This window comes from Pristis pectinata, chromosome 6, assembly GCF_009764475.1.
Source record: "Pristis pectinata isolate sPriPec2 chromosome 6, sPriPec2.1.pri, whole genome shotgun sequence".
In the NCBI taxonomy this organism is placed as follows: Eukaryota; Metazoa; Chordata; class Chondrichthyes; order Rhinopristiformes; family Pristidae; genus Pristis; species Pristis pectinata.
Window position 1 is genome coordinate 80317478 of NC_067410.1, and position 11114 is coordinate 80328591.

At 37.0% G+C, this 11114-nt stretch overlaps 1 protein-coding gene across 1 annotated transcript in view; it reads right to left on the minus strand.

Annotated features, from left to right (window-relative positions):
* zbbx (zinc finger, B-box domain containing) overlaps positions 1–11114 on the minus strand; it is a 41637-nt gene that overhangs the window by 25620 nt on the left and 4903 nt on the right. Inside the window, exons 3-6 of the mRNA XM_052018610.1 lie at positions 4382–4495; positions 3695–3791; positions 2258–2306; positions 2077–2180 (exon numbers count right to left, since the gene is read on the minus strand). Of these exons, the coding sequence (XP_051874570.1) occupies positions 2077–2180; positions 2258–2306; positions 3695–3791; positions 4382–4495 (364 nt within the window). The remainder of the gene's footprint in view (positions 1–2076; positions 2181–2257; positions 2307–3694; positions 3792–4381; positions 4496–11114) is intronic.

Consider the following 11114-nt stretch of genomic DNA (forward strand, 5'->3'; position numbering starts at 1 on the left):
CTCGGAGAATAGGTACAGGAAATAAGCCCTTATAAATAAATAATTTTTGAAAGGTGTCAAGTTAAAGCAACAGGACAGTAAAAACAGACAGCAACACTATGAGAAAATATGTTATTAGAGTTCTGTAGAATGCTCCAGGAAAAAAAAGACATTTTGGTTCAAGCAAATGTAGATCTAACTGTTAAAGTAAAATTCCTAACTGAATTACAGTAAGAGCGAACCGTAATGATCAAGAATTTCTACATTGAATGCTTAAAACTTAAAGTTGGTCAGGTATCTAAATTCAGCACAAAATTTTCTTGAATGGCACAACCATCAAGTCATACTGAATTTTCTGTCCATCAGCAAGTTATAACTATATTCCAGGACCATTGCACTAGCATACAATGAAACGTAAAAACCTGCATAAAACAAGTAAAATGTGCCAGACATTGGCACTTTTCATTTAAGTTCTTTGCCCAAGAAACTTAAAACTTGAAGCAATCAAACAATTATTTGTGTCCATTAGAGACAACACTTTAAAGAAAATGCAGTTGAGAATTTGCCAGTCCAATTGAAATTGATTCTTGCCCAAACATTGTAATATTTTGAAAGAGAATGTCCACAAAAAAGCACACAACTACCACCTGATTTAAAGACCTAAAGCAGATTACTAAAAGGAATGCATCATAATACTACAGCAATTCAGAGGGTAGCTCTACTCAAGCTGGAACTATGTGGATTCAAACCAACATTTATGACTTGTGTACATAATCCACACCAACTGTTTGGTGCAATACAACGCAAAGTTCTTTCACAGTGTCCTTATTGATGGTGTTTTGTGTATCATGTGCGGCAATCAACTCTGGATCCACAATAACATCAGGGAAAAAAAAGGCATGAAGACAAAATACGCTCAACATTCAGTCTCAACTAAACCTCTGAAAGTGTTGAGCAGTTTCAAACATCTTCAGGAACTTCCAGAAATTTGAAAAAAAGTGTTTAAAATAACAAGCTTTGGAGAGATTTAAAATGGCTTGGAAAGACTTCAGAATGTCTTTTTAAATTAAAAAGCCATGAGAAAAATTATAAAGGCATTTCTAAATTAACAAGCTATTAGAAAGTTTTTCTGAATAATTTTCTGATTTAACTAACTATTTAAAATCTGCTATCTAGGTCTCTTTCAACCATTTTTGATGGTCTTCTTCTATTAAAAATACTCTTCCTTTATGGGGAAACATTTATTGTGCCACCTCAGACTGATGCAAAATCACCAGTGGGCAATTAGCTCAAATGTTCCTGTTTCATTCCTCGCCAATTTAACTTAAACAGCAGAGACATCATCATTAGAACCTACAAAGGCAAGCTGAATCTTGGACAGCAACTTTGAGATTTTCACATTAAACCAAATGTCCAGAAAGCACAATGACACTATCAGTTTCACTAAGTACTGACTACAAACACTGGCAGTTTCACTGTTCTAACAGCAAAATCAGGGCCCATCTGTTGGTATCTCATTAAAGTACGCAGAACATTTTCAGATTTGACTCTGCTACAAAATGACTAGTTGGAGCATCCATTACTTGTTTTTTATTCTAAAAAGTGAAGACGTGATCCAAAATAAAGAAGATATTTCCTCAATCAGAAAGTTTTGAATTTTTGGGATTCTCTGCTCAAGGTTTGTACATGTGCAATTACTACATTTAATATTGAGATATCCTTCATTTTAATGTCCGGGTATTCTCAGGTTAAACTGCACATTAAAAACATTAACATGATCAAAACCATGTTTAAAGTATATTAATGGTTTCCAAAAACTTTGCAAATAACTTGTTAAATGCTAAATCAAGCATTCAGTAGAATTAAAACAAAAATTGCTAACTTAAAGAGGAGACAAGTTTGCTTAGATTCCAGATTTTTTTTGATAACAAGTTTTATTATTCTTTTAAAAATATCAAAATTTTTGCAAGTAATTTGAGTTCTGTCAGTTCTTTCTGTTATTGTAACCGTTAAGTTAAAGCAGGCTTCCACTGACTAAGTTATAGACGTGCCAAAAAAAAAGCACAACTTTTTCTTGACAACACATTTATTACTTACCAATGCAGGACTTCTGATCTCACACTGTCCACATAACTTCCCCTTGACTTTTGGCCTTTCAGCTTCACAAACTGGTACACTGGAGGATTCACGTTTTGGAGGCTCTGAAATAATACAATAAGGATCCATCTCATATGCTTATAACCTATAGAAAACACAAATTGATGAAAAGTAGCCATACCTTTACACTGGTCCTTCAGTATTTTGATTTTTGTCTTTCCAGAAGTTATCTGTGACAGAATAATAGTAATTTTAAAATAGATAATTTTATATTTTACTTCAGAAGACATCAAAAATAGCATTTATATGAAACTATTTACATATTTTATTTCATTTATAGAGATAAAAATTTGTTTGGAAAATATCATAATGAAACTTTACTTGCATGCTGGTCAAATAAATAGAACAGAAACTGCTCAGAGAGATTTACTCAAATTTACAAGTCATTAACATTATCAGTGAGTGGGAAGGAGCAAACATTTGAGTCCATCCATAAGTAATGACATAAAATGCTCTGATTTTTCTGCAAAGCAACTAATTTTGTGGCAACCTTCTTCTGCTGCTTTGTTCAACAATAGTTATGACAATCAAGTACATCATGTCCCAAGTCCCAGCTACTCTGATCTTCTTGGTTACAATCTCGCCCCAGACATTTCCAAGAAATGCATAAGTCAAATGGCTAAAATGAAACAAAATTTCTTCAACTTCTCTCTCCCCTGCTAACCTTCCTTTTCCTCTCATTGAAAACACGTTATCCATCTATTTTTTTCTCCAAATGTGCCCCACCACCACCACACCAACAGACATGTTCCCGCTATCTCTCCTCCAACCATCTCAACTTTCAGGAGCATTCTTTCCTACCCCAGATGTCTCTCACCACCCTGATACCCAAGATCACACCATACCCAGAGCTGATATACGAGGCCCATCTCACTGAACTTCTCTGCTATAATATTCTTCCGACTAGCTCACAAAGCCATTTGCTCCACTTACATTCAAATCTAAAAAGCTCCTTCAAACTTCAGCCATTTATCCCTTCATCCCTTTTGGATTTCTGCTTTTCCAGGACAAAGAAAACAGCAATAGTATTTTTCTGTGTACCAGCATCAAATTAATAAACAATAACTATATCCCATTTTGAGGTTTGATTAACAACAATTTATTCAAATGTATTAGGGTGGAAGAGGAGCAAGGGGAGAATGGGAGATGCATTGTGATAGAGTTGGTAGGAGCAGTGCACATGGGCAGTAATAGTGATGTGGAAGGAAATAGGGAAGGAAATGGTTCAACATTAATATAATGCAAATGCTTTGCTTTCCCTTCCTTACAACCACCATCTTGATAATTAAAAGTCAGATACTGAGGTGCTAAGAAGAGAAAAATTAAGTGAGCGAACACTGGCAAAATAACCTTTATCGTGCTGAGTTTTTCAAGTTTACAATTACATTTATCCTTAGCAAAACTTAACAGTAAACATTATAATTTTTCCATTTGTTTTTATAAACACCTTATCAGATATCACAAACCCAAGTGAAGATACTATTGACCAATGACCACAAATTACAGGGATTCTTCTAAAATAATCTTATTTCTTGTTTATTTTGAAGTTTCTCCTTACCTTTTGATTAAAGTTGTCTTTATTCCTCAACACTACCTGTGCATGATTTGTAAGGTTCCCCGTCTGTCCAGATCTCCAATGATATAGTCCTGCTCGTCTGCAATAATCAAAAGAGAAAACAGAATAAAAAGCCAAAATAAACATATCCACCAAAAGCCATAATATTTCAACGTCCACTCTCTATTTTATAATGTAGATCTTCAAGAAATCTTCAAACACTACAGTGTGGTAATTAATCATTTCTACTAGGTGAAATTAAACAGAAACAAAATTACAAAATGCTGAGGCCTGAGACAATGCCATCCTGGAACAATAAACAAATGTACAGGATTCTAATAACAAAGATCCGGACTGATCCAGATGAAGGGTCTCCACCCAAAACGTTGACTATCCATCTCCCTCCATAAATGCTGTCTGACCTGCTGAGTTCCTTCAGCATCTTGTGTGTTGCTCAAGAATCTAATAACATCTAGTACAGTCAAGGTTTCACTATGGTCAAAAATGTAAGTTAGGAAAGTATTTCAGAAATATAAGACAAGAGACTAAATTAAATGGCAAGTCACAGCAGGATTTCTTTATTACAACAGAAACTGCTACATAAATACAAGCTGCTGTTTTGTGGAAACCATAGCCATGTTCACAGATCTGAAGAAAGGTTGATGCAAAGTAGTAATGGAGAGCACTTACTCCCTTTCCTCCTTTTCCTTACTCATGGCTTCTCGAAGTTGCTGCAATCTTTGTTCCATTACATCACTATCTAGTTCCAGTTGAGCAGTTTCTAACCGTAACTCCCGAAGTTTTCTGGAGAAAAAGCATTCAAGATTTAACATTATATATATAATGTACTAAGTAACTCAAAATCTGAAGTAATGTGACAAAAATGACTAAACAAAATACACGTCTTCCCAGTCTGGATTCCTACTTAATTTCTACAATATATATTTTATAATCAATTGAATAAAGTGCCATCAAATGAAAACTGTATGAAAATGCATTCCCCATTTATACTAATCCTTCACTAATCCCATTTTATTCTTTACAGATTCCCATCAGCCAGCACCCTGCACCCCCCCTCCACCAATCCCCTACCCCCACCCCAGATTCTGCCACCCATCGATACACTTATGACAATTTACTTTGACCATTCAACCTACTAACCTGCACACCTTTTGGGAAACCCATACTGTCACACAGAGAATGTACAAACTCCACATAGATAGCGGCAGAGGTCAGGATCAAACCGGGTAGCTGGAGCTGTGAGGCAGCAGCTCTACTAACTACACCAGATTTGTAGGATTTGTTTATGCCCTTGCATAATTGAAATCTTTAAGTTTTTAAATATATTCTAATTTCTTAATAGCAAAGTTAACTCTGAATACCCTGTGAGATTCTGTAGAAATGAGGTTTGTATTTTTTTTAATATAATAGTTTCCATGCAGTCCTGGTAATATTTATATATACTTTGACATTTTTCACAGGGCCAGATGACACAGGACTCCATTCTGGAATTACCTTTTCTGGATGGAGATGGCTAGATGATCTGGATGAAATACTGCAGAGAGAAGCAGGCTTCAAGCAGTGAGCAAGCCTCAGTGTATTACTGAGGCCCTGCCCTTGAAATTCTCTGACACTCATCACTGTCAGAGGTTTTGAACTGTTTTTAAACATTTCTTAAGGCCAGAGCCATTTAAAAACTATTCAAATAGATTTAAATAATTTAATATATGTTATATAAATGTAACCAAAAAGCCTTAAAATAATTAAGAACAATAAAGTAAGTGAATGGGGTCATCATTTATTCACCAGTCATCCCCTGCATGAAGCTAAGGGGCCAGACGTAAAATGCATCTCTCCTCAGCATTTTACTGTTAGATTCAAATGGTGAGACCAAAGGAGGAGCAAGAGGTTAGATCCAATGTCATCTGACCTCCAGTGCATCTTTGTCTTTCATGCTTAGCCAATGCATCTGCCAGCTGTAATTCTGCTCAACTGAACCCAATCACTGAATTTTATCCCCTATGGCAAAAGACAGTTTTTAAAATCAGCATCCAATTGCAATCTTATTCAATGCTCAGACATTTCTCATGCTGCAACATACAAATTTTCTGGGACATGGAATAATTTGCAAAAAAGAAAACAAGGTAAAGAAAACTTAAATATAACTAAGTCTCACACTTAAAATAATTACTTTCTATAAATCAAAACATAAAAATGAATATAATTTTAATAAGCAGATTCTGCTGTCAATGCAGCAATTAGCCATTAATACCTTCCAAATTCCCAACAAAATACACTGAATTTGGTAACATATGGAGTTAAGCACAACAAAAGAAATGTTTTGTTGCTTCTTGACACCATTCTAATATTAGTTCTCTTGATCTCGGCATAATAGATTAATCGTATCAGACAATTGTAAATTATCAGAACAGGATAAAATTAATTCCTGGACATAGATAGATAGTGCATAACTTGGAAATGTAGTAAATAGTGAATCAACTTTAAAAGGACATTGGGAAATTAGCAAAAAGAACAGAAATGAGCAGAAGTGAAAGCTGACACTTAATGCAGAGATGGGTGAAGTATTATTCGAGTAAACATGAAGAAACTGTCTACACCAAGAGTAAAATTAGTGATCAGAAGACAGAAATTTTGGGTAATTGCCCTAAATTTTATGTTTGTTAACACAGCAAGTTTATATGAAAAGCCCTAGCTGAAAGGATGGTGGAAGCAGATTCATTAGAAATTCTCACAAGAAAGTGGAAGAAAACGAAACTATTTCTATGTTGTCGTAGCAAACTGTATTTCCTAAATTACAACAGGTCTTTTTTTGAGTAAAGCACTTGGGACTCAGGATTGTGAATAGCACTATTGCCTTGAAATTCATTGCCATTTGGTAGTGGTAAACACATTACTTCATATTTTGGAAGCAGATTAGCATGCACAGTTGCCACTAAGTAGTCCAGTTAAAACTATTGACCAGTGATGAATTTCTAGGCATACTCAAGTCTTTCTTCCTTTACACATAACATAAAAGTGAATTAATCTCACTTCTGCTGGTATGCATAAATTTATGTTACTGTAGTCATACTGCCTTATCCCAATAGGAGGGCGATTCAAATAAACAATGTATTATTTTCTCTCTTTCTGTAGTATAAAACTGGTCTCCTTTGGTCTCACTGTTAAATTGCAAATATATGTACCAAGCTTAATAGCATGACCAATGCTAAAAGCTACTAATTAACTCTCAGAAGCCCAGTAATTTAATAAATTATGTATTTTTTGAGCAATTTATTGCCAGCCTTATGTAAAATTTAGAATTTACCAGCTTGCATGGTATTGATCATTCATTTGTGAAAGTATTCATTATTTTCTATGTTTTCACAATGAAGCTGCAAACACAATTTTTAAGTAGCCATACATACTAATAAAAAGTCCATTTGCCAAATTTCAATGCCTGCAAATCTTATGGATATTGTAGTAATGTAGAAAACCCAAATTAACCTTAACTTATCTCATCTTGAGCTTAGCTTGACATTTATAAAAATCATTCCTTTTTTATATGTCTGCATAGGAGTATTCACAAATACTTTAACAGTAACAGAAAATACTGGAAGTACTCAGGAGAGCAGATAACATCTGTGGAAAGAGAGACACAGTTAACGTTTCAGGCCATAGACCCTTCATCAGACTGGGAAAGACAGAAAAAAGTAAGTTTTAAATTACGTTGAAGATGGGAGAAAGGATAGGACAAAAGGAATATCTGTGACAGATTAAGGCCAGGGTTGCAGTGGAGATGAGTTATTAAAAGGGCAGTTCAGAGCAGCAAAGGAGTGTGATATGTAGGAAACTGCAGGTCATGGCATGCTAATGGACAGGGGAAAAGAACTGAGCCAATATCACAGATGGATAACGAACAGTAGAAATGGCCAGTTCAGCTCTAGTCAGAGAAAGCAAATTGTCAGAAGTTGGAAAATCCAGTACTGAGTCTGGATGGCTGCAACATGCCCAGATGGAAGATGAAGTACTGTTCCTCAACCATGTGTTGGGCCTCATTATAACAGTGAAATATTGCATGGATCCACAAGAGTTTGCATTTCCTTCAACTACTTTCCTAAAATAACATTTTGGGATATGGTATATGAGTAATTCAAGGCATGAAGTGGGATAAGCCTAGTGTGTTTGGGAAGAAGAAGTGCTGTTGGAATTAAGGTTTCTAACTCTACTTCAAAATTACACAAGTTTAGCAATTTAACAAAACTCCAGCTTTTCTCCTTTGTCATTAGAGTAAAATAGCATGAGGGTCTCGACCCAAAACATCGACTGTTTATTTCCTCCATAGATGCTGCCTGACCTGCTGAGTTCCTCCAGCATTTGTGTGTGTGTTGCTCCAGGTTCCAGCATCTGCAGAATCTCTTGTGCGTCCTTGTAGTTAAGTTACTGGACTACCAGTCAGAGTTCTACCCATGATCCAGAGACGCAAGTTTGAATTCCACGTGGTCACAATGGAATTTAAATTCAAGTAATTAAATAAATCTGGTAACAAAAAGCTAGTCACTGTATGTAATCATAAAACTCTTCTGGTACACTAATGTCCTTCAGGGACGGAAATCTGCCACTCTCATCCAGTCGGACCATATCACTAGACCCACCAACTTTTCAGTTCAGGAGAAATTAAGGAGGCACAATAAATGCTGGTGTTACCCACATCCCATAAACATAAAGATAAATTCCAAATTCAGTAAATTAACAAATTGTGATGGATGGTAGTAATTAAATCAAAACTTCATTATTATGGTAGCTATTGGAATGATAGGAGGCAAAATAAGTAGTGTAGCAATCTTCCTTAATATGCTGTAGTAGATCTGCAGTTTTCTTTGGGGGTAACAGATCAAAAAACCTAGTGAATCTTTACCGTCTTACACAATAATTGAAATACCAAAAAATCACTCACATTACTTTTAAGTCAAAGCAAAGAATATAATTTTAAAAATGTGTGTTGATTTGTTACAAAGCCCACTTTTGCTGCTCACATCAGCAGCAAGTTAATACATGTTCCAATTCTCTGTGCACTTCTGGCAGCACCTCTCTCCCCCAGAGGGAGCTATAGATTAGTCATTTAAAAAACGATTCTGTTAAGTTAAAGTAAAATCACAGGAAAACGTTCAACCAGGGATGAACACACACGTAAATATTTTACATCATATGTTGCAAAATCCAACACTGCAAATTTACATTTTAAAACTTAAATATAAAAGATTACATACTTACCAGTGTGATTTTACACCATCATGCTTGAATACCACTCATAAAGTAAAAAATTAATTTCTGATCAAGAACTTGCACTAGATTTAATTACCACCACAGTCTGATGGTACAACCTAGATAATGCTTGTATCCATACAAGGATCATCAATTAAATGAGTGAACATATTTAGTTCAAATTATGATCTAAAATGAGAAGGCACCATACATTCTGACTGTAATTAAAAAATGTTGAATTGGAATTGAATTGGTTTATTATTGTCATTGTACTAAGGTATGTGAAAAACTTGTCTTACGTACCGTTCATACAGATCAATTCATTACACAGTACATTGAGGTAGTACAAACAATACAGAATACAGAGTAAAGGGTCACAGCTACAGAGAAGGTGCAGTGCAAGTAGACAATAAGCTGCAAGGTCATAATGACGTAGATTGTGAGGTCAAGAGTCCATCTTATCGTACCAGGGAACTGTCCAATAGTCTGATAACAGTGGGATAGAAAATGTCCTTGTGCCTGGGTGGTACATGCTTTCAGGATTTTGCATCTTCTGCCTGATGGGAGAAGACAGAATGTCCCAGGTGGGTGGGGTCTTTGATTATGCCGGCTGCTTTACCAAGGCAGCAAGGAGTATATACAGAGTCCGTGGAGGGGAGGCTGGTTTCCATGAATGTGCTGGGCTGCATACATAACTCTCTGCAGTTTCTAGTGGTCCCAGGCAGAGCAGTTGTCATACCAAGTTGCGATGCATCCAGATAGGATGCTTTCTATGGTGCATCAATAAAAGTTGGTGAGTGTCAAAGTGGACATGCTAAATATCTTTAGCCACCTGAGGAAGTAGAGGTGCTGGTGAGCCTTCTTGGCCATGGCATCTATGTGGTTGAACCAGGACAGGCTATTTGTGATGTTTACTCATAGGAACTTGAAGCTCTCAACCCTCTCGACCTCAGCACCAATGATGTAGACAGGAGCATGTGCACCACCCCCCTTCCTGAAGTCAATGACCAGCTCTTTTGTTTTGCTGACATTCAGGGAAAGGTTGTTGTCATGACACCATGTCATTAAGCTCTCTACCTCCTTCCTATACTCCAACTCATCATTATTTGAGATATGGCCCACTACGGTGGTATCATCTGCAAAATTGTAGATGGCGTTAGAGCAGAATCTGGCCATGCAGTCATGAGTGTATAGGGAGTAGAGTAGAGAGCTGAGGACACAGCCTTGTAGGGCACCAGTGTTGAGAATAATCATGCCGGAGGTGTTGCTGCCTGTCCTTACTGATTGCGGTCTGTTATTCAGGAAATCAAAGATCCATTTACAGAGGGAGGTGTTGAGTCCCAGATCACCCAGTTTGGTGATGAGTTTTCTTGGAATTACAGTATTGAAGGTGGAGTTGTAGTCAATAAACAATAGTCTAACGTAGGTGTCTTTACTGTCCAGATGCTCCAGAAATGAGTGTAGGGCCAGGGACATGGCATCTGCCATAGACCTGTTTCGACAGTAGACGAATTGCAGTGGATTGAGGTTCTCTGGGAGGCTGGAGTTAATGTGTGCCATGACCAGCCTCTTGAAGCACTATGATGGTGGATGTCAGAGCCACTGGTCGGTAGCCATTAAGGCACATTACCTTGTTTTTCTTAGGTACTGGGATGATAGTGGTTTTCTTAAAGCAGGTGGGAACCTCAGATTGAAGCAGGAAGAGGTTAAAAATGTCTGCAAATACCCCTGCCAGCTGATCTACACAGGAACCAAGGACATGGCCAGGGACACCATCCGAGCCAGATGCTTTCTGCAGGTTCACTCTCCAGAGGACTGATCTTATGTCCTCAATGGCAACCATGGGTTCAAGTGCATTGGAGGCTGTCGGGGTGGGTGGTGACATATCAATCACCTTTTGTTCAAAACGTGCATTGAATGCATTAAGTTCAATGGGAAGGGATGTGCTGTTGTCAGCGATGCTGCCCGACTTCGTTTTGTAGCCCGTTATAGCATGTAAGACCTGCCACAACTGACGGCTGGTCTGGGACTCGATTTGTCTGGGACTGATATTATCTCTTGGCATCTCCGACAGCTTTACGGAGTTCATATCTCGATTTCTTTTTAAGGTCAGGGTCACCTGATTTGAATGCTGCAGTCCTAGACTTCAGTAGGGAGTGGA